At 57.4% G+C, this 23,074-nt stretch overlaps 2 protein-coding genes across 2 annotated transcripts; both read left to right on the top strand.

Annotated features, from left to right (window-relative positions):
* Window positions 1-1,535: 1,535 nt before the first annotated feature.
* Window positions 1,536-6,490, top strand: TEDC1 (tubulin epsilon and delta complex 1). The gene is made up of 8 exons (XM_049790554.1): window positions 1,536-1,676; window positions 1,756-1,837; window positions 2,837-3,042; window positions 3,302-3,457; window positions 3,906-4,004; window positions 5,299-5,385; window positions 5,656-5,883; window positions 5,938-6,490. The coding sequence occupies exons 1-8, from the start codon at window positions 1,536-1,538 to the stop codon at window positions 6,229-6,231; spliced, it is 1,293 nt and encodes a 430-aa protein (XP_049646511.1). The 3' UTR covers window positions 6,232-6,490.
* An 11,695-nt stretch (window positions 6,491-18,185) lies between these two features.
* Window positions 18,186-19,422, top strand: TMEM121 (transmembrane protein 121). The gene has a single exon (XM_049790555.1). It carries the CDS (start codon window positions 18,244-18,246, stop codon window positions 19,222-19,224), a length of 981 nt encoding a protein of 326 aa, XP_049646512.1. The 5' UTR covers window positions 18,186-18,243; the 3' UTR covers window positions 19,225-19,422.
* Window positions 19,423-23,074: the final 3,652 nt, after the last annotated feature.

Below are 23,074 nucleotides of genomic sequence, written 5' to 3'. Positions count from 1 at the left end.
CCAACCCCTTGGTTTACCTTCCTTCCTGCCCACTCCCAGCTCCCTCTCTCCGCGTGGCTCCAGCTCCTACTTTCATTGCTTCCCACTTCAGGCTTCCCAAGAGCTCACCACCAGCTCTTGTCTTGGCTCCTGTTTGCCAAGGACGTCCTGGGGTGGGTGCTTACAAGTGGCAGCTATGCCAGGCACTCCCTTCAGCAGAGCAAAGGTCTGGCTTGGAACCCTGAGCTCAGGAGCCAGGGCCAGCAGGGAGTGGTCAGGGCAGCTCCCAGGCACTGCTGGGCCCTGGGGGATGCAAAGGGATCTAGAGCTGAGTCCCATTCTGGCAGGGATGTCCATGAAGTTTGGCTTGAAAAGGAGCCTGCTGGCATTGGAGGTCCGGGTGAAGCCGACGTCTACAGAGTGGTTGGAGGGGGGAGTCCAGGGGGTCTCTGAGCTGGCAAAGGCTTGGCTGTGCAGTGCTAGGGTATCCACACACAGCCCCCAGTTTTGCCTACAACATTCCAACTAAGCATGATCCTGCAGTGGCCAGCGACTGTCCCTGGGTCCTCCTCTTCTGAAGGGCAGCGAGTTGCCTGTGTGTGCTCACTTTGCTGCTGGCTCTGGGCCTGTGTGTGGCATTCCAGGTGTAGACACGGCACTCACTGCCCTTGCAGGGTGCTTTTTTTTGGGGGAGGGGGTCACACCCGGCAGCGCTCGGGGGTTACTTCTGGCTCTACGCTCAGAAATCGCTCCTGGCAGGCTCAGGGGACCCTATGGGATTCCAGAATTCGAACCACCGTCCTTCTGCATGCAAGGCAAACGCCCTATCTCCATGCTATCTCTCCGGCATGTAGGGTGCATTTTGTTACCTGCTGCGCTCTGCTAGTAGGGCCAAGTTTCTTTCCCAAGGGGTCTGATGACCTTCCTGCAAAGTGCTGGAGCGTGCAGCAGGGGGGTTGGGTCGCTACCCCCATTGGGTTGCCCCGTGCACTAACAGGACTGATTCCTGAGTGCAGAGCCAGAAGTAATCCCTGAGCATTGCCGGATGTGGGCCCCACATCTCCCCCCCACCAAAAAAGGGTCGTGTGCTTGCGAGGAGAGCTGTTCGGAGACCTCAGAAGGGCAGGGAGGGAGAGTCAGGCCGGGAAAAGCAGAGCTGGGGTCGGGCCCAAAGAACGGGCGGCGCTGCCGAAAGTGGCCGTTTCCAGGGAGGAATCCTAACCGTGAAGCTCCGGGCAGCAGGTTGGTGCGGGGACCGGCCCACCCAAGGAAAGCCTGAACGGGCAGCAGCAGGGAGCGGGTGGAGGCGGGGCTAACTGGGGTAGCTGCATTCCGATTGGTCAGCGACGACCGGAAGTGACCGACACAATTGCTTCATTGGGCCCGGGCGAGGGCGTGTCTCGGCTCGCGCGCGCGCGATTGGGCGAGTCCAGAAGGGGCGGGACCAGCGCGCGTCAGGGTCGGCTCCGGACATCCGGCTCGCGCGATGATTGGACGCGAGGACCCGGAGGCCAGCGGCGGGCGTTCCGAACGCGGCTGGGCCCGGCTGTGGCTGTATGGGGCGGCAGCGGCGCCGAGAGAACCGGGCGGCCGGGGCCGGGACCCTGCCTGAAACGATCGCTGCTCTGAGTCGAGCGCTGCCCGCCGGGCCCAACCCCGAGACCTTCCGTCGAGCCAAGTTCGACCGTCCGCAGGCGGTGAGGCCCGCGCGGCAGGGGCCTGGGACTCGGTGGGGGCCCCTGGCGTCCACTGGCGTCATTGCTTGCACTTCTGCAGGTTCCCGCCTTCTGGCAGCTGCTCTCGAAACTGCTCTCTCCCGCGTCGACGGTGAAAGGCCAGGCGGCCTCGCGGCCTTTGGGTAAGGCCCCGCCCCGCCCGCCGCACGGTGGACCCCGCCCAGTCCCCGCCCCGGAGAGGCTCCGCCCACAACCCACAACCACGCCCCTACGACGACTCACTCCGCCCCAAAACCATGACCACGCCCCTACGACGGCTGACCTCGCCCAGTCCCCGCCCCAGAGAGGCCCCGCCCAGAAGCTGTGACCACGCCCCTACGACGACTGACCCCACCCAGTCCCCCCCCCCGTCTCAGATAGGCTCCGCCCCGAAGCTGTGACCATGCTCCTACCGATTGGGGTCAGACGGCTGACCCCACCCAGTTCCCCGTCCCAGAGAGGCTCCGCCCTGAAACCGTGACCACGCCCCTAAGACGGCTGACCCCGCCTCAGAGAGGCTCCGCCCCAAAAGCATGACCACGCCCCACACGACGGCTGACCCCGCCCAGTCCCCCCACCCGAAACCACGACCACGCCCAGTCCCCGCCCCAAAACCATGACCACGCCCACACGACCGACCACGCCCAGTCCCCCACCCCAGGAGGCTCCGCCCCAAAACCATGACCACGCCCACACAACGACTCACCACGCCCAGTCCCCCCCCCTCCCAGAGAGGCTCCGCTCTGAAATCGTGACCATGCCCTTGCGACAGCTGACCCCGCCCATTCCCCCCCCCCGCCCCAGAGAGGCTCCGCCCCCAAAACATGACCACGCCCTACAACGACTGACCCCCTCCTAGTCTCTGGCCCTAGAGAGGCTCTGCCCTGAAACCATGACCACGCCCCTACGACGGCTGACTCCGCCCAGTTCCCGCCCACAAGCCCAACACTTCGACCCTGGCGTGTTGCTGACTCTGCTCACTCCCAAAGGGCGCTAGGGCTTCCTTAAGCATAGCCCGTGGCCCGCCTTTGGGCACATCTTCCTGGTTTAAGTTTTCAGCGTGAAACTCCGCAGGTGGCTGGGCGGTGACATTTCCCAGGGCTGATCCCATTAAATTGCTCTTGCTGGTCCTTGGCTTGCAGAGGCCCAAGTCCGCCTGGTGAAGTCCACACTGTGCTCCCAAGGTTACCCGCGGAGACGGGCGCTGGCGCAGCTCCCCGAGGATGGCTCTCAGGGCAGCCGGGAACTGCTGCTGGCTCTGGCTTGGCTCCTGGCCCGCGGGCCCTTGCTCGAGCAGCTGCTGGAGTGTAGCCGCTTGCGGCTGGGCGATGAGATGTGTCTGTGCCAGGTGGGTGAGTGTGTCCGCCCTGCTCCAGTACTGCATGCTGGACTGCCCTGCTCCAGTACTGCATGCTGGACTGCTGTTCGGTGTGGCCAGGCCTGGGGCATCAGGGTGTGGAGCGAGGGAGGGAGCTACCCAGGGTCCAGCCTGGCCCAGCACCTGAGTCTTCTGGTGTTCATTCACACACTGGAACCCCTTTCACTTTTCTGCTGGGCTCCCCTGAAGGCATGTGGGGGCTGCTGGTGACCCTTAACCCCCTCTCCAGTGTGAAGCCCTGGCCAGCCGTGGCTTACCTGCTGCCTGTGTGGACGCAGATGGCCCTGTGGACATCCGCCAGTTGCAGTGGCTGCTGGGAAAGCTGCGTTTCCGCTGGCGCAGCCTCTGGTCCCTGCAGCAGGAGCAGTATGCCCTGATGGCCAAGGTAGATGTGCCCCTGCGCTGTGCGTAGCCGAGTTCCAGGCTGGCTTGCTGGAGTTGCCCTGCTGGGGGGAGTGGAGAGGACAGAAATGAGCCCATCTCCAGAGGGCTCAGGCTGAGCTTGCCCCTGAACACTGAGCTGGGCCAGGCTCTCTCGGCAGAGAGGGAGGAAGGCATCCTAGCACACACCTTTCTGAGGACTCTGCCCTTCCTTCCTCACTTTTCTTCAACCACTCTTTCTGCTGGCACCTGCTGGGCACCAGGCCTGCCTTCCACTCCTGAGACTTCTTCCTCTCCTCAGACCCAGGCTGTTGTGTTCCACCTGCCATCTCACTGGGCAGGACCAGAGGCTGGAAGGGAGCAGGGGTTTCCCCCAGGGGCCCATCTACAGGGCTCTTGGTGGGCTCTAGATTGGCCATGCTGCCAGGTGCTGCCTCTGTGGCCCATTTCAGATCCACTGGTACACTCGGGGCTGCCGGTGGGACCGGACCCAGGGTCACCTGTCTGTGGCAGAGACGGAAATGCTCCGGGACCCCAGGCACGGCCAGCAGGTGAGGCAGGGTGCAGGGAGACTCCCAGCATTGGGCTTGGTCACCACCGCAAGCTGCCATGGTTGTAGGGACACTGCGAGCCACTGTGTGCATCCGATGGCCGGGGCACTGTGGTCAGGCCTGGTTATTACTCGGCACTCTCACACTGCTAGTCTTGGGGTCCCCCAGCCACCGTCCTTGTTTCTTTGCCTCCATGCCCAGAGATTCTTGGCACAGCCTGAAGAAGGCCACCTCCAATGCCAGTGCAGACTTCCCCAGGGGGCATCGTTTGCCCAGCGGGTGTACCCTTTCAGGCCAGATTCAGAGCCAGAGGCTTCCTCCCAGGTCCAGCCTCCCACTCTGCCCACTGGCCTGCTGTGCCCAGGGTGGGTGCTGCCTCACACTGTGCAGACACAGCTCAGAAACCAGGACCCTGGGCTCTGTGCCCCGCAGGGCCCTGGGAAAGTATGCACTGGCACTGAGGGTGGCCATCTTCGGGTTGTGCCAAGAATTCCTGGGCATGGAGGCAAAGAAACAAGGATGGTGGCTGGGGGACTTCAAGAAGGCTAGTAGTGCCAGGGTCACATGGGACAGGTGGCCAAGGCTGTCTGCCCATGTCCCAATTCAGCCGCACCTGGACTTCCCTAGTCCCTGAGTTGGAGGGGGCAGGGGCTGTCCTGGCCTATGTAGGAGTATGTGAGTGTGCGAGAGGTAGCACTGGGATATCAAGATGTCCTGCTCATAGGCTCTGCAGCATCTGTGGGGTGTTTCTCCATGTCTCCCATCAGCCTTTCCACCCCCAATGGCGAGTACTCTAGGCCTTTCCTAGGCCGTTCATGTGGGGAACCCTTTAACTGTGAGGGCTGTGGGCTGCACTCCATTACTGCACAGCTCTCTTAGGCTTCTCCCAGCTTCTAAGCCCCAAGGCTGTCCTGTTCCCAGTACCCAGATCTCTGGATATCAGACTGAGCTGTGGACGTATGCTCCAGGCAGGCCCCACGCTGACTGGCTGTGAGCCATGGAAGGGGGCATCCTGACTGTCCCATTCCCCTTCCATTCCCCTTGTGGGACACCCTGGACACTCTAGACTCTGGGTGTACAACAATTTTAGGACAGCCTGTGCTGCTTTTGGGGTTCCTGAAGTTAAGAGCAGGCTGAGCTGGAGCTACTGGGAGGGGTGCTGCACGAGTCTGGGTTGCCAGGACCCAGCCTTGGCCAGCAGTGACGCCAGTAAGCCTTCTCAGCTGCGTGGGTGAATCTGGTGAACTGGGGAGGCCCCAAAGGGCTCATAGCGCCTGGTATACTTGGGTCTCAGCTGCTGCAGAGTCTGGAACAGGAGAACGAGCGCCTGGAGGCTGCAGCCACATGGAGACACAGCCAGCTTGTCTTCTGGCAATGGGTGGTAAGCAGCCCTGGGCCATGCCCCCTACCAAAAAATCCCTTCCTCTGGTCATGAGTGGAAGAAAGTAAGTCCTTCCCCTCCAGCTCTGGATGGGAGACTGGATATCCTTCCCCTCTGGCCCTGGGGTGGGAGTCAGGACATCCCTCCCCTCTACCTCTGGAACCCCCTGGGCCCCTATTGTTGGTTCAGTAGTTCGCTCCCTGTCCCCTGTCCCCATGCTGGCTTGCGGGCCGAGGCGCTGTCCCTACAGCTGCTCCCCTCTTCCTGTAGGATGCTGTGCTAAGCACTTGCCCCGCGGAGCCCTCTCTACCCTCCTGGCCCACAGCGCTACCCAGGACCCCCTCTCGGGCCCTGGACGAGCTGGAGCTGCTGTTCTGGGAGCTTCAGGCCCTGCATGAAGAGCTGCGGGAGGTGGTGCAGGCCCGGCGGGTAGCCTGGGAGGTAAGAATAAGAGGTGCGGGGAAGGGCGAGGGGGCTGGGAAATGGTGCAGGGCCCGAGTGTGTCCTGAGCCTCTATCTGCTCTATAGGCTGCATCACTGGGCCACCAAGAGCTAGCCTGGCATCGCGTCTGGCAGGAGAACGTGGCCCAGGAGTTGGCAGCTCTGCGGCGAACCTGGGAGCAGGATGGAGGCCCAGAGCCATTCCACGGGTCCTACCGGCTCGTGAGGCAAGACGCGAAGGGGCCTGAGGACCTAGTCCTGCGGGCAACTGAAGCCATCAGTGCCCTGAGCAGCCAGGAGGCCTTCCTGGAGGCGATGCTGCAACAGCTGCAGGGCCAGTGTCAGCAGGAACTGGGCAGACTTGTTGGAGCCCATCCAGGCCTCATCTGGATCCTGCCTCCCTGACGCTGAGCACCAAGGGCACGCCTGCCTTGGGGACCCTGAGCCCTGACAGGTGCACACTCTGGGCTGGAGCTGCCTCGCTGAGGTGGTCATGGCCCCTGGTGGGGACTGTGGTGCTCAGCGTCTGCAGCAAACATGGGCAAAAACGGTGGGGCTGGAGCCATAGCACAGAGCCTTGCACCTGGCCCACCAGAGTTCAATCTCCGGCATCCCATAGGGTCCCCCGAGCACTGCCAGGAGAAGTTCTTGAGTGCAGAGTCAAATGTGGCCCCCAAACCATCTATGGTGACCTCCAAGGACCAGGCCTGTCATGGTGCATCCTGGGCTTGTTGCCTCAGCCCAGCCTTCTGCCCATGGGAACTTGCAGGGGTCTCTGCCCCTTTCCCAGGCGGGGGCTGGCTGCCGAGGGGGGCCACTGTGGACAGGGCGGCCTTTGTTCCCAGGCTGCTTGGTCGTTCTGCCTGACAAAGGGCCGCCTGTGTCGTGGATCCGGGGATGTCCCCAGTCCTCTGGACCAGGCGCCTCTGGTTGCAGGATGCTGAGCCTCTCAGCACCCCGAATCTTATAGCTTGCTCCCCCTCCCATGCTGCCCTTCCTCCTGGGCAGCTGACTAGCACCCACTGCTGTGTACTTCCCTGCCAGCCCTGGTTGAGAGAGCTGCCTGCAGACCTTTTGGCGATGTCATTGCCCAGCGGGCAATGTTATGATCTCTGTAAGCGGCCCGAGGGTGCACCCCAAGTGTCTGGTCTTGCTCAGTGGCACAGCCCAGACTCTCATGGTGCCCCACAGCCCGTGCCTGTGTCCCCTCCCCTGGGCTGAGCCTTGCCTGTCACTTTCTGTGGGCTACAGGCTGGAGTCATGCCTGGACTTGGTTCTGGGGCTCAGTCACTCCCTGGACACCTTGGTGCCAGCTTTCCTGAGGGTCTGCTGGGTTAGCACCAGTGATAGGTGGGTGGGCATGCTATAGTACTCAGATTCTGGCCAGTATCTGGGACAGGCCTCATAAGAGGCAAGCTCTGACTGGGCACTCTTGGAGCAGGACAGTGAGGCTCCCACTCAGGGGCCACTGCAGGGATTCCCCACCGCTTCTCAGGGCCCCCTGCATGCACCTGAGTGGCACAGCCATCGGGCACAGCGAGGGTGCTGGGCCTTTCCCTTCCTTGTTGCTTCCTGGAACATGGGCCATGTGGGATATTTGCTCAGGGGTCAACACTGTGCCAGCACCACCCAAGCAGCTTGAACCCTCAGCATCTCGTGTTCATTGTCTTGTGAGAAGGAACCCCAGTACTTGTTTGCTCATGTCACAGAGCTTAGAGACAGTTGAGGGGAGACAATGAAAGTCGCCGCCCCACCCCAACACTGTTCAGGACTTAGTCCTGATCCTGTTGCTGCTCTGGATGGTGCTGGAAGTGATGCATTGGAACTAGGGCCTGTGCCTGGTCTGTGTCTGGCCTGCTGAGCATCCCTGAATTCTTTCTTTTTGAGGAGGGGCGGGTTGGGTCCATGCACAGTGTGTTCAGGGTGTACTCCTAGTTTTGTGTTTAGAGGTTGCCCCTAGTGGTGCTTGGGGAAGGAATTGGGGTTGTCCACATTCTCCACTCCCACTGCCCCCATTCATCTCCCAGATTGCTCCCATTTGTCCCTCTATCCGCCTGTCCCACCCATCAGATATGTAATAGGCAGCTCTGTGTCTCCAAGAAGAGGCAGGACTGGGGACAGTGGAGAACTTCTGTGCTTTCTGAATGACTTTTTTTTGGGGGGGCCCACACCTGGTGACGCTTAGGGGTTACTCCTAGCTAAGCATTCAGAAATCGCTCCTGGCTAGGGGGACCATATGGGACACCAGGGGATCGAACCGTGGTCCGTCCCAGACTAGCGCTTGCAAGGCAGACACCTTACCTCTAATGCCACCATTCCAGCCCCCGAATGACTTTTTAAGTCTGGTTTTGTTTGGGGGCCACAGGGATGGAACCAGGTATTCTGATGCAAAGCCTGGTCTCAGCCTTTGAGCCAGTCCCTGGCCCATGACTTTGGAAATGTTCTTTCCTCGTTCTCTTTGGAGCTTGTGTGGTGTCAAAGGCTTTGCCTCGATCAAAGATTTCCTCCTTGGCCTTATTGCCACAGAAGAGGCATCATGTGGAGGGCCTCAGTGCCTTTCCTGTCATCCTTTCTGTGATAGAGCCAACCTGATCATATAGTTTGAACTTGTCATACCCACACTTGGTGATGCTTAGGCAGGGGTATATGATGTATAGGGGTTTAGACTTTGGGTCCCTGCATACACAGGAACCATTTCCCTGTCCCAGGTTTTTTTTTTTTTTTTTTTGGGTCACACCCAGCAGTGCTCAGGGGTTACTTTTGGCTCTGCGCTCAGAAATCACTCCTGGCAGGCACAGGGGACCTTATGGGATTCTAGGATTCGAACCACCATCCGTCCTGTATTGGCTGCATGCAAGGCAGCCACTGTGCTATCTCTCTGGCCCCATCCCAGGTGTTTTTAACTTTGAAGGAGGCCCAGTTGGTCAATATATCTTTTATATGTTATGCTTTTGGTGTCAAGTATAACATCGTTTTTCCCATAAAGATTCTCATGTTATCTAGTAAAAGATTTAGAATTCTACGGGTCCAGAGAGATAATACAGTGGGTAAGGAGCTTGTCTTGCATGCAGGTGACCCGGGCTAGATTCCTGATATCCCATAAGGCCCCTGAGATCTCCAGGAGTCATTCCTGAGTAGAGTCAGAAGTCACCCAGAGGGCCGGAGAAATAGCACTGCTGGTAGGGTGTTTGCTCTTGCACACAGCCGACTTAGGACGGAAGGTGGTTAGAATTCCGGCATCCCATAAGGTCCCCTGAGCCTGCCAGGAGCGATTTCTGAGCATAGCCAGGACTAGTCTGGCCTGTACTCCTGGCCTGAGCGTAGCTGGGTGTGACCCAAAAACCAAAAAAAAAGAGAAGTCATCCATAAGGGTGTCTGGGTGTGGCCCCTCAAAACAAAAAATGATTTAGAGTTGTGTGTTTATTTTAGAGCTATGATTCATTTTGAGTTAATTTTTGCATATGGTATAAGGTTTAGTATAAAGTTTTTTTTCTTTTGTCTATGGAGGGAAACTTTGGGACAAATACTGTCTTATCTCTGATTAGTTCCTTTTGCACTTTATTGAAAGTGGCCACACTCCATAAACAGCAGTGGAAGACATTTACAACCCAGTGAAGGGAATTTGCCAACATGATGGCAAATTCACATAGTACCATGTGTACAGTTGGTACTTTTGTGATGTCAGTGGGAAGGGACCCACAAAATGAGGGATGGGTAAGACCTCAGAGGGCGAACACTACACACTAATTTATATTTGAGGTCACAGGGCTTTTCCTACAGGTCTCATTTGCATAAATACAGGCAAGACGTTTTTTTTGTTGTTCGTTTTGGGACCACACCCAGCAGCGCTTCCGTTACTCCTGGCTTTTCTTTTTTTCTTTTTTTTCTTTTTGCTGTGGCCAGGGGGGGCAAACAGTGGGGTAATTCTTTAGGGAACAACCCCTCCCTCCATGATCACTTTTTTATGCAGAAAGTTGGAGAGGAAGAGTTGGTGGAAAGTACAGTGTCAACTTCCTGAAGCCTCCTAGTGCCACAACAATGGTGGAGGGATGAGGCAGAGAGCCTCTTACTTAAGGTGAAAAGACTTTTTAAGAGATGATGAAGAGGGCCCGGAGAGATAGCACAGCAGCGTTTGCCTTGCAAGCAGCCGATCCAGGACCAAAGGTGGTTGGTTTGAATCCCGGTGTCCCATAGGGTCCCCCGTGCCTGCCAGGAGCTATTTCTGAGCAGACAGCCAGGAGTAACCCCTGAGCACTGCCGGGTGTGACTGCCGGGTGTGACCCAAAAACCAAAAAAAAAAAGAGATGATGAAGAGAATTCTCATAGAAGACTAACTTGTAAAGAAAATCATTGGGGTGAAAAAGGGAAAGTTGATACCATTTCCCAACTCCTCCGATCACCATGAAACCATCACTCTTGCAAACCCACAAGTTTGGTAGTTAAAGTTGCCCTAACCCAAGAGAAAACAAGAATCATACTTTTCCAGAGCATTGCCCATCCCGGTGGAGAGCTCTCCTGGCTTTTCACTCGAATCACCTGTCCTGGGTTGGCTGCATGCAAGGTAAACGCCCTACCTTCATGCTATCGCTCCAGCTCCGCAAGATGGGTTTTTAACATGCCTATATAAGGCTATATGCACCATGGCTGTCTGTCTTTTTCAGATCTTATTTGCATAAGGGTGCATTACATTCCTCTGTGTCATCTGATTGGTTGCCCCACAAGCAAAGACATTTCATTTGCATACACAATTTGATTGATCATCTAACCAGATGACTTCATAGGGTATAACCAATCAGATACTCAGAATAGCTAAAAGGTGGGGACCATATATAAACCCAGCTCACTGTGAAAAAAGGCCCCCTTTTCAGCTACCTGTTTCTGACTGCATCTTTTATTTTCTGTCACACCCAGCAGCACTTGGGGCTTACTCCTGGTTCTATACTCTGTACAGGAAACCAGATGGGATGCTAGGGATCAACTGTGTGCAAGGTAATCACCCTACCCCTGGTACTATCACTCTCTCTGGCTCCAGGTTAGTTAGTTTTATTTTTGTTTGGGGACCACACCAGTGGTACTCAGGGTTTACTTCAGGTGCTGCCCTTAGGGCTGGGAATGGAACCCAAGTCATCCATGTGCAGAGCAAGAGCCTCACCTTATGTAATACCTCTCTGGCCTTGACTTCATTTTTTGGGGGCCACACTTGTTGATACTCAGGGGTTACTCCTGCTCTGTACTCAGGAATCATTTCTGGCAGTGCAGAGGGACCATATGGGATGCATGGATCAAACCCTGGTTGACAACATGCAAGGCAAATAAATACCTTACCTCTGTGCAGTAGCCAGCCCCCTTTACTACTTTTTTATGTGCCTGTCTTACCAATTTGAGCAATTAAATAAGATCTGTGAAACAAGGTGGTTTGTGTGCTAATCTTACATGCCCTCTACAAGACCCAGAGCAAGCCACAGTCAGTTGTAACACTCCATGGCTGGGCACGAGACAAGGGCATCCTGTCACCACCATAGGCACCCAACATTGGACCTGCACTCCAGCCACAATTGCTAAGCCAGAAGACAGTGAGGACATGAAGCTGAATTTTCAGATGGTGTTTCTCAGGCTGCTGCCTGCAATGTAAGGAATCCATAGAACCCTTAGACTGACAGTTCACCAAGATGCAGGTTATACAGACTTATCTGGTGTGATTGGTCGTTTTTCCACTTGTCACCAAGGCTGAAAGATATCTGTTCATGGGCCCGGAGAGATAGCACAGCGGCGTTTGCCTTGCAAGCAGCTGATCCAGGACCAAAGGTGGTTGGTTCGAATCCCGGTGTCCCATATAGTCCCCCGTGCCTGCCAGGAGCTATTTCTGAGCAGACAGCCAGGAGTAAACCCTGAGCAACGCCGGGTGTGGCCCAAAAACAAAAACAAACAAAACAAAACAAAAGATATCTGTTCATGCATTCCCGCAACAACCCATTGTGCTTGAACTCACCATGACAAGGAATAACAAGAGGCCAGAAAGCAACTGGATTCATTACAGCGTCAACTAGCACAAGAGGCCAGCAGACGGCTCCATGAGCTAAGGCTGGATTGGCCATGCAGGGGCCTGGCCTCATCTGTGGGACCTCATGGTCCTCTGAGTACTGCCAGGTGTGCCTCACAAACCAAAAAAGGGAAGAAAGAGCCCCAAACTTAGGAACTCATTGCACAGCAGGCTGACAGCCTGTGCCCTGAGAGCAGTACCCCTGGAATGGAGTGGAGTGTACCCACAAAGACATCCTGTGCTCTGGATCCACCTTAGCCATGCTTTTTACCAGAATTCCACTGGGGTTCTCTGAGCAACACATTGATCTAAAAACCTATGGAAGGGGCACCAGTGGTAGGACATTTGCCTTGCACACAACTGGCCTGTGATGGATTCAGGTTCAATTCCCAGCATCCCATATGGTCCCCTGAGCCTGTTAGGGGTGCTTTCTGAGAGCAGAGCTGGGGGTAACCCCTGAGCACTGCTGGGTGTGCCCCCAAATCTACCAAAATGTAGGGGACTGGGGGGCAAAGGTTACCAAAAAGTGCTCAGTGGGTCCAGAGCCATAGCACAGTGCTGTGTGTATGTGTGTGCGCGTGCTTGCATGTAGCTTGCCTGGGTTTGGTTCCCTGTATTTCATAAGGTACCCCCCAGTTAGCCAGGAGCGATTCCCGAGAGCAGAGACAGGAGTCTTGAGTACCAGAGGGTGTGCCCTCTCCCCTTCCAAAAAAAGAATTTAGTTGACTGCTCACATGGGTAGATACAAAACTTAGCACAGCAGCATCACCCAGCAGTGGACATGTGACTCAAAAAACTGAGACTGGAAATAAGTCTTATGGCCCGAAGGACAGATGGTCTAGCTGAGGGGTGGGGGCATCACTTGCCTTGCCTGTGGTCAACCAGAGTCCTATATCCCCAGGACCACATATGGTCTTGCCATGAGTGATCCCGGGATGTAGAGAAGGAAGGAACTATGAGAAGCAACCAAGAAAGAGAGGAGGCCGGGGCCGGGCAGTGGCGCTAGAGGTAAGGTGCCTGCCTTGCCTACGCTAGCCTTGGATGGACTGAGGTTCGATCCCCCGGTGTCCCGTATGGTCCCCCAAGCCAGGAGCAACTTCTGAGCACATAGCCAGGAGTAACCCCTGAGCGTCACCGGGTGTGGCCCAAAAACCAAAAAAAAAAAAAAAAGAGAGGAGGCCCTAAAACAAAATCCCCAAACTCCTTGTCTTTTCTGGGTGAGCCCTGGTGGCATCCAGCATCCTGTGGGAAGGAGCCACAGCTCAGGTAATGTACAAAGTGGCCTCTTTCAGAAAACAAAAAGCCAAAAGTACTAAGATTTATGGGAGAAAATGTGAGTCTTTAGGTTAAATCTTTTTTTTTGTTTTTTGGTTTTTTGGTTTTTGGGTCACACCCGGCTGTGCTCAGGGGTGACTCCTGGCTGTCTGCTCAGAAATAGCTCCTGGCAGGCACGGGGGACCATATGGGACACCGGGATTTGAACCAACCACCTTTGGTCCTGGATCGGCAGCTTGCAAGGCAAACACCGCTGTGCTATCTCTCCGGGCCCTAGGTTAAATCTTTTAATTTTATTTTTGTTTATAGATCATAACCAAATGCTTGGGCTCTTCCTGGCTGTGCTCTTCCTGGACCAGGTGGGTCTAGGGTGAGAATCCAGGCCTCCCATATGCCAAAAAGAAGCACCCTGCATAGTGATCCCTGCATAGTGATCCGTGTCTAGCTCCTCACAGGGAGTGTTTAGACAAAACATCAAAAGTACATTTGACAAAAAGTTCATTAGGGGCAAGCATCAATGGTGGCCTTGCTGCTTTGGGGGTCCCCCATGTCAAATGAAAGTGTGATCTCTGGGACTCCCTACCAGATGTGCTGCACCCCCCAACCAAGTGGCCCCCATCCTACCCACAGCCAAGGGAAGGGGAAATTAGAGCCTTTTGTTTCCTTCCCTCTTTCCTTCCTCCCTCCCTCTCCCCACCTTCCTCCCTCCTTCCCTTCCATCCTCCCTCCCTCTCTCCCTTCCTCTTATTTTTCCCTTCCTTTCCACCTTTCCTTCCTTCCTTCCTCCCCTCCCTCCCTCTCTTCCACCTTCCCTCCCTCTCTCCCCTTCCTCCCTTCCTTCCATCTTCCCTCCTTCCCTTTTCTCTTATTTTCCCTTCCTTTCCACCTTTCTTTCCTTCCTCCCTTCCTCCCCTCCTTCCCCTTCCCTCTCTTCCTTCCATCTTCCCTCCCTCCTTCCCTCCCTCCCTTCCTCCTTCCCTCCCTCCCTTCCTTTCCTTTCTTTTCCCTGCCTTTCTCTTTCTCTTTTGAGAGGACCACACCCAGTGGTGCTCAGGGCATACTTCTGGCTCTGCACTCAGGGATCACTCCTGGTGGTGCTCAGGTGGACCCTATGAGATGCTGGGGATTGAATCCAGGTTGGTCATGTGCAAGGCAAGTGCCCTACCTGCTGTACTTTCTCTCCAGCCCATCTTTCTCTCTTTTGTTTTTGGATCATGCCTGGTGGTGCTTGGGACTACTTCTGGCTCCTGGTGGTGCTGCCAGACCATGTGTGCTGCATTGTGTAGACAAGGATTGACTCAGATGGCTGCATGCATGACAAGTGCCCTAACCCTGTCTTTGTTCTCTGGCCCCCAGTTCAGGCATTTCCTGTAGTATCTTTGGGTCTTTCTTCAGATTTTGTTTCCCCATGCATAAGGCCTGATTTCTCCAAATTAAGCCTTTCCCCATTTTGGTTGACACTTTTCTGTTTCTTTTCTTTTCTTTCTTTCTTTCTTTCTTTCTTTCTTTCTTTCTTTCTTTCTTTCTTTCTTTCTTTCTTTTCTTCTTTCTTTCTTTCTTCTTTCTTTTTCTTTCTTTCTTTCTTTCTTTCTTCTTCTTTCTTTCTTTCTTTCTTTCTTTCTTTCTTTCTTTCTTTCTTTTTTTTTTTTTTATCACACCCGGCAGCGCTCAGGGGTTCCTCCTGGCTTTATGCTCAGAAATCGCTCCTGGCAGGCTCGGGGGACCATATGGGATGCCAGGATCTGAACCACTGTCCTTCTGCATGCAAGGCAAACGCCTTATGCCCATGCTATCTCTCCAGCTCCGGCATTTGCTTTTCTGTGTGTGGTTTAGTTTCATACAGCTGGATTTTGTTGAGGGGCTGGGACATGCACAGAGGGATTCCCTTGCTTCTGAGGTTCTCTCTTATCTGTGGGCTATCTGGGCCAGAGCTTGGAGCATCTCCTGTAGCTGTTGGAGCTGTGTTCCTGTCTGACTCCCGGTCAGGGCTGGATCCAGGTGAGGATTCAGAAAAGAAGAGCCTGATTCATGGTCAGGGCTGATTTTTCCCATGCTGTAAGAATCCCCTAATGCTCTGGTCATCTGCTGGCCTGGGTTCCCTGAGGCAGCCACTCCTGGGCACACTGAGCACCTCCTGGACCCCTGCATGTTTGCTGCCTCCTCCAAGCTTGTTTGTTTCTGCATGTGTACCCAAGGATTCACTCAGTTCTCTGGGCTCATCCAGCAGTGCTCTGTGTCCAAGCTCACACCCTGGACTCTATTCAACAGTGCTGTGTTCAGGCTCAAACATGGCTATACGTGGGGGGTCTGTGATGTACCAGGAAACCCTTGATGGGCTGTATGCAAGAACTTTGCCAGGTCTCTGCTGAACTCTCTTTGGCTGCTGCGTGTGGACTTGATTCTGTGTCATGGTGGGGGGCTCAGCACCTACAAACCTGTGCCCTGAGAGCTAGCCCTGCACCTGCACTCAGGGGCCCGGTGCAGCACCTGGGTTAGAACAGAGTCCTCTGATGCAGCACTGGATTCTCCAGCCCAGTCTTGGCCTCTTGTCACTCATCTTTATTCCAGGCACCAGGATTGACAGTGCTCATATGACACCCCACTCCACGGATTCCACCGCCACCTCAGTGTCTCCCAGCTCCAGCTGTGGGGACAGGCACTACATGGACGGAGGTGGAAGGTTGCGGGCAGCCTGAGTCCCTGTGATCAGTAGCCACAGGCCTGTCAGAGCCCTCTCGTGAGAGGATGCTACGAGAAGCCCCAGCTGCTGCCTAGAACCCAGAAGGGCAGGTGGGTGGGTGCCTGCCTGCCCGTACGCTGTGGGTCCCAGCACCGCCGGGTGTGACCACTGAGCCTCCAAAAAAAAAAATCAATAACAAAAATGAATCAGTGCAGGGCTGAAGAGACAGCACAGCGGGGAGGGCGTTTGCCTTGCTTACGGTCAACCTGGTTTCGATCCCCTGCATCCCGTTGGGTCCCCTGAGCATAGAATTTGGTGTCCTACCTTCTTGCCTCTTTTTATCCTCCTGTCTGTGAGGATTATTTACTGCAGATGTATACAAACCAACCCAAACCAAAAAAAATCAGTGTAAGACTCATTAACAGAACCAAGGAACCAAGGGGGACCAACACAGCAGGAGGGATGCGAGCCCCAGACCCCGGGAGTGTGGGTGTGTGTGGCGGCTGGACGGGGCCTCGGTGGCCGCGGGCATGCTCTGGAGAACTCTGAGAGGTACGGTGGTACGGTGGTATGGTCACCTGCTAAACTGGGCTTGCCTGCTACCCCACCGCTGATCTCAGGGAAAGCCCTTGTCCAGAAGTAGGGGAGCAGCGGAGCACCTGGAAGCCACCCTGGCGCAGGAGCAGTTCAGGATTTCCAGAGGAGGGCCGGGCTTTGGGGGTCCCCATCACCCATCCGGAGCGCCTCCTCTCCTCCGCTCCCCCTCCCCGGCGTCCTGTCCCGGGTGGGCCCCGGCTCGCCCGCCTGCGCCCGCCTCGCGCGCGGCCTGGCCTTCCCGGCTCGGGCCTCTCTCACCGGCCAGCTCACCTGGTGGGCGGCCAGGAGGAGCAGGGGGCGCGGAGAGACCACACCCGCCGTCGCCGAGGTAACGGCGCTGCAGAGGGGCGGGGCCGCGGCCCCTCCGGGCCTGCGGGGGCGCGGGGCGGCGCGGGGCGGGCGCGCGCGCGGCCTCGGCCCGGTGCAGAGCTCGGCGGGGCCGCCCGGGCGGCGCAGCGTCGGCCGGCGAAAGCGGGTAGGCGCGGGCCGAGGCTGCGGCGGCCTGCAGGGGAGGTAGGGCTGCCTGCGGCGGCCCGGCGGCGCCCGGTTCTGCGGGCACCGGGGCTGCACCCGGGGAGGGAGGCTCGGAGGCGCCGCTGGCGGGTGCGGGCGTGCGGCGTGGGGCCCGGCGTGCGGAGGCCTGGGCGTTGAGCAGGGCATGGCAAGGAGGGGATCCCAGGAAGGCCGGCCCGGAGTGGGGGACGGATGGGGCTGGAGGATCGGGCTGGGGGGCACGGGTCTGTCCCACCGCCGCAGCCCCCAAGTGGGCGGAGCGCACGGAGCGGGGAGGCCTCCAGGAACGGTACCCCGTGCGCCCCTCCACTCTGCAGCCCGAGGAGGGGTCCGCGTCCTCCTGGGCCGAGGTGCCGTCGGGAAGAGGATGGGGCGCCAAGAGCAGGACCTGGCGCGGTCTCCGCCCCTCCTTTGTTGGTGCCGAACTCAGGGGGGCTGACGCGTGCTGGGGCCCTGGCCTGGGGGAGGCGGGGAGTGTGGTGTGTGTGTGTGTGTGTGTGTGTGTGTGTGTGTGTGTGTGTGTGTGTGTGTGTGTGTGTGTGTGTGCGTGCGCGCGCGCGCTTGGCATCCGTCAGGCCGGCTCCGGTCACAGTGACGGTAAATGTGCCACCCTGGTCTGGACAGCTCGGGCAGCGCCCCGAGCCCGTGTGCGCGCGGCGGGCGGCTGGGCGGGCCGCGGGGTACGCAGGCCGGAGTGGGCTGTAAAGCCCCGAATGGTCAGGCCCGCGACGTGGGGACCAGGGCCGGGGCGATTGCGAGCTGTCCTAGGGACAGCCCCGAGAGGCTTTGCGGGAGAGCGGCCCCGGGCGCGCAGAGATGGGGAGAGCAGGCGGGCGGGCCTCGCGCGCACCTCAGCGGCCGGGCGTGGGCCCAGTGGGGACCAGGACGCGCGCTGGGTGGGGAGGAGCCACGTCCCTTCCGCTCCCTTCGGCCGTGGCGGGAAGCCGGTCTCGGGGTGTCCAGGCGGGGCCGCAGTGCCCTTTGGGCACCCTGCGCGCCTGCGTGCGGAGACAACTTGCCTGTGCCCGGGCCACCCCTGGACTGTCTTGTCTGGTCTCTCCTCCCCATCCATCAGGCTCGGATCAGGTGCGCTTTTGTGGCGGCTGGCCCAGACAGGGGGCCCTTGCCGTGCCCGCGGGCCCGAGCATCTGCGTGCAGGGGACTGCCTGCCCAGGCCGGCCCTGACTGTCCCCTCTGCTCTCTCCTCCCCAGGTCCCCAGCTCGCCGGGCCGGAGCAGGTGCGCCTTTGGGGCCCTCGCCATGCCCGCGGGCTGAGCACGCCGCGCACGCCTCCCTTCCACGGGCCCCCACCATGGTGCTGCCGCCCCCGGACAGGCGTCACGTGTGCCTGACCACTCTGGTGATCATGGGCAGCATGGCCGTGATGGACGCGTACCTGGTGGAGCAGAACCAGGGCCCGCGCAAGATCGGCGTGTGCATCATCGTGCTGGTGGGCGACGTGTGCTTCCTGCTGGTGCTGCGCTACGTGGCCGTGTGGGTGGGCGCCGAGGTGCGCACGGCCAAGCGCGGCTACGCCATGATCCTCTGGTTTCTCTACATCTTCGTGCTGGAGATCAAGCTCTACTTCATCTTCCAGAACTACAAGGCGAGCAGGCGCGCGGGTGGCGGCGGCGCGGCCGAGCCCGTGGCCCGCAAGGCGCTGACGCTGCTGCTGTCCGTGTGCGTGCCCGGCCTGTTCCTGCTGCTCGTGGCGCTGGACCGCATGGAGTACGTGCGCACCTTCCGCAAGCGCGAGGACCTGCGCGGCCGCCTCTTCTGGGTGGCGCTGGACCTGCTGGACCTGCTGGACATGCAGGCCAACTTGTGGGAGCCTCCGCGCACCGGGCTGCCGCTGTGGGCCGAGGGCCTCACGTTCTTCTACTGCTACATGCTGCTGCTCGTGCTGCCCTGCGTGGCGCTCAGCGAGCTCAGCATGCAGGGCGAGCACATCGCGCCGCAGAAGATGATGCTTTACCCGGTGCTCAGCCTCGCCACGGTCAACGTGGTGGCCGTGCTGGCGCGCGCCGCCAACATGGCCCTGTTCCGCGACAGCCGCGTCTCGGCCATCTTCGTGGGCAAGAACGTGGTGGCGCTGGCCACCAAGGCCTGCACCTTCCTGGAGTACCGGCGCCAGGTGCGCGACTTCCCACCGCCGGCGCTGGCCCTGGAGCTGCAGCCGCCTGCGCCGCAGCGCAGCAACCCCGGCCCCCCACCGCCGTCTGCGCCCCTGCACGGGCCCCCTGGCCGGCCTCGCGGGCCGTCGCCCTCTCGCGGAGACGCGCTGGACACGTGACGGGATGGGGTGGGGTGGCCTCGGCCGCTTCTTCATCTCAGGAATCCCTCGGGCCCATGGACCCTGCTCGGGAGGGAAGGGAAGACAGACGGACGGATGGACGCACGATCGCACACACGTGGTGGGCGGAGGCCGGGCGCGGGGCACTGCTGGGTGGGGGCCTCTGTTGTTTTAAAGACTCGTGTTTACAGTTTCGTATCCCACGTGGCCCTGTTCTGTCCGCGCCTTTCAGTGTGGGGGTGGGTGGGGTCTGGGGGGGTCGGGGCAGTCCCACCGTCCACCCCTGTCTGTGCCCTTGCGCCTCAGCCCCATACCCTAAAGCTGGGGGAGACGTCCTTGCTGCCTGTTGGTGCAAGTTGGCCTAGTGGGGGAGTCCCAAGCTCCCCCCACCTCCCTTCTGCCCTGGCAGCCCCATGCACTCACTGCCCCGATGCCCCACTAATTGTTGGTCCCGAGGATCACGGGGATCACTGTCCTCAGGCAGTGTGTGACCGGTGAAGGTAAGATCAGGGCTGGCCCTCTCCTGTACTCATGTCCCTCCTGATGGCCTGTCTGGGGTCCCCTCTCCGTCTCGCTCTCCAGTGCACAGATCTGACCAGCTGTGAGACCCCTCCAGCCAGGCCCACCTTGACCACCTTCCCCCGTGGGGCTGGAATCCTGGCGGGGATTCAGGGGCCTGCCGAACCCCTGTGTGTTTTCCCTGGGTCCTGGTAGGCACTACTGGCCTGTCTCAGCCCCCTCAGCCCACCTATGGGGTGCAAGAGGCCAGGCCTCTGGATCTCCTGGCCTGGTGCATCAGCTGGAAAGCTTGGGAGAGTCAGCACCTAGGAAGTGGGTGCTGGGCCTGATGCTCTGGGCCTGGGTTGGGCTCCAAGAGCAAGAGACCCCACGGTGTCTCTGCTGAGGGGACAGAGGCATTCACTGGGTACAAGAATGGTCACATAGACACAGATGGTCATATAGAGACATAGATGGTCATACGGGATGTGAATGGTCACATTGACTCGGATGGTCACACAGGACACGGGTGGTCACACAGGGCTATGGGGACTCAGCAGGTCACCAAGCACTCAGTTGGTCACCAGGGATGTCACATACTGAGCTGCAGAGGCAGCTGTGGGCCATGGGGTCGCTCACTGTGTGACCATGGGCCAGTTGTTGGGGCTCTGGCTAGGCTGAACCCCTTGGAGGTAGCTGTTGGTGCCCCTCTGCTCCCAGGCCTCTGTCCTTGAGTGGGTGCCCACCACCCCCATAGAACTAAGGCAGGTGTCAGAGGTGAGCAGGTCCTGTGGAACACTAGGAACACTAGGCTGCCTGTCCGCCCCCTCCAGTCTTCTGCCTTGGACCCCCCCATGGACAGCCTCCTTCCCTGGATGGACTCATGGAGGTGTGCCTCTGGGCAATGTCCCCTGGTCCTGAGGTCTCCGTTCGTGTCTGGGTACTGACAAGCCCCCCTCACTGTTCTGAGGTCCCCACCCTTCTGAGATTCTGGTGATCCCTGAGAAGGCTGAAGCCCTGGCCTGAAGGTCCTGAAACCACAGCCCCCAGTGGGGTGAAGACAGTGATGGTCATGGAGCTGGAGAAGACAGGACATAGCCCACTGGAGCTAAGCGTGGACAGACAGACCTCGTGGGTCTGGGGGTGCAGGAGGGATGTGCTCCCCAACACCCTGGTCCTACTGCCTACACTCTAGCTCTGCTTGGGGCTCCCTGGCCTGGCCTGGACTGGGTGAGGGCTTCAATCCTGTAGAGGGGAGCCTAGCCCTTAGAAGATGGACTGCCACGTGTATCCCCCTGCCAGCCTCTCTCACCTTCTTCCTCCTCTTCTTCCTCCCCTCCCTAAACCCCTCCCCTCTCCTCTTTTTCCCCTTTTTTTCCCCTCCCCCTTACCCCTTCCCTCCTCTTCATTCACCTTATTCTTTCTTCTTATTTCTTCTTCCTCCTCTTTCTCATTTTTTTGTTCATTATTACCTTTTTAAGTTGTTGGAGACAGTATCCTGTCAGAGGATCAATTTTTCTGTCTTCTGTCTTTTATGCAGCCTTTACCTAAGGCTGCCCATCTGCTGATTTTGCTGTAAGCTGTTGGACTAACAGGAAAGGTATTTCACAGCTGAAGGAGATTTTTTCTTTAAAGCCAAAGGAAAAGTGAACACCCTCAATGCTAAATCCAGATCTAGACCACTCCCTTTAGCTTCTTTCCGGAGTTAATAGCTACCTTCAAAAACCTGCCCCCTTCACAAACTGATGTTAGCCCAGATAAGCGGCTGCAGATCCCACTTTGGAGACATAAGGTCTCCATCCCTTCTGAATATTTTACTGCCCTTTGTTCTAAAAACCTTCCCGCCAAAAAGTATGATTGACATGTTCTTTTTCCTGCCCATTTCTCCTCCTCTATATATAGAGATGCTGAATCAATAAATTTTGCCTCTGACCGGAACTTCGCCTGGGGTCTTCTTTACTAACCTCTCTCAGATTTTTTACAGGTGTGGTTGTTCTTTTAACTCAGCAAAATAAGAGTGCGGAAGTCCAAGAGCCTCCCAGCCGTTTCCCCGCTGGCCGGGCCTCTCCGGGGGACTCTAGGACCCCGCATTTTGGCGCCCAACGCTGGGCTCGAAGACCACCACACTCGGACGACCAAGAGAGCCGGGCGAGTCCGGAGCTGTTTTGTAAAACGCAAAAAAGGACCTCACCAAGGTAAGCGTATAAACAGTCAGCCCTTGATCAAAATAAACTGCAGTATTTTCGTCGTCCCCCTCGCCGCCCCTTAATTGGCTTTTGGGGGCTTCACCCAGTGAAAACGCCATGGGTGTCACGCTAAGTACCGAGCTTAAATTCATTAAAGAGATACAGTCTGAGTTAAAAAACAGACACGTAGAGGTTACCAAAAAAGATATTTATAATTTCTTAATGTTTTGTTCATGATGTTTGCCAAAAATACCCATTGAACTCGCTACCATGGGTGTCACGTTATTTGTAATTTCTTAATGTTTTGTTTATGATGTTTGCCAAAAATCTAGTTCTCAGGTTCCTGTTGCTTTAAATCTCTCAGTTCCCTCCCTCCTTTAACCCTTCATCTTCACTTCTGCCGCTTCAACCTCTGTGCTAATCCTGTTAAAGCTGCTGCTTTTTTCCCTGAGCAGCTCTCCCGGGCGGGCGGGCGAAAATTCCGCTGCTTTCCCCCCAGCGCTGTTAATCTCTAGCCAGCGGGCGGGCAAAAATCCTAGTCTCTAAACTCTTATAGAAACAACACACTTTTTCCAGGGCCCAGCCTGTCAGCAGCTCTGTGCCTGAGTCACTCTCCAAAGTGCTAACCCCCACCGCCACTCCCTTCTCTATGCCTGCACCCCCCTCAGCCCCCCGCGGGGCAAAGTGCGGGGGAGCAAAAAAGCACTCGTAGCTGCAAACTATTAACGCTGGTTCTACCTCCGCCGCAGCCACAATTCCACTTCCAGATTCCAACTCTGATTCAGAAAAACAAAATGCTCACACCCTATATACCATCTCTCCTGCCGAGTGCAAAACCACCTACTACCTTTCCTGTCTTTCTCCCTAATGAAAAAAGTCTTTCTCCGCCTACTCAGTAGCCTCTGCCGCTAACAGTCAGCCACTTCCCTAACCTTGCCTCCAGCTTTTCTGTCCTTGCAAAACTAAAAGCAGTCTTTAAAAATCTCCCTGGCGTTTCTCCTACCCTGCCATAGCCTGCCTCAGCTCCGTCCTTGCTCCGTCAAAGTTTTTACTCCCCTCCTTAGCCGGCAATTGCTACAAAGCAAAGTCTTTAATTAAAAAAGGCCTCACAGCTGTTTCAAGCCGTGTGACCCCAGCCCCTTACACGCTCTCCTGCTTGAAATCTA

This window comes from Suncus etruscus, chromosome 17, assembly GCF_024139225.1.
Source record: "Suncus etruscus isolate mSunEtr1 chromosome 17, mSunEtr1.pri.cur, whole genome shotgun sequence".
Taxonomy (NCBI): Eukaryota; Metazoa; Chordata; class Mammalia; order Eulipotyphla; family Soricidae; genus Suncus; species Suncus etruscus.
The sequence above is the reverse complement of the archived record's forward strand: the minus strand, read 5'-3'. Positions and strand labels throughout refer to the sequence as shown.

Bases quoted from the DNA above. Each gene is read 5' to 3' on its own strand.
- TEDC1 (XM_049790554.1), top strand. From the start codon at position 1,536: ATGGGGCGGCAGCGGCGCCGAGAGAACCGGGCGGCCGGGGCCGGGACC. The intron at 1,838-2,836 runs GTAAGGCCCCGC...CTTGGCTTGCAG, and splicing joins GGCGGCCTCGCGGCCTTTGG to AGGCCCAAGTCCGCCTGGTG. The intron at 5,884-5,937 runs GTGTGTCCTGAG...GGCCACCAAGAG, and splicing joins GGAAATGGTGCAGGGCCCGA to CTAGCCTGGCATCGCGTCTG.
- TMEM121 (XM_049790555.1), top strand. From the start codon at position 18,244: ATGGTGCTGCCGCCCCCGGACAGGCGTCACGTGTGCCTGACCACTCTG.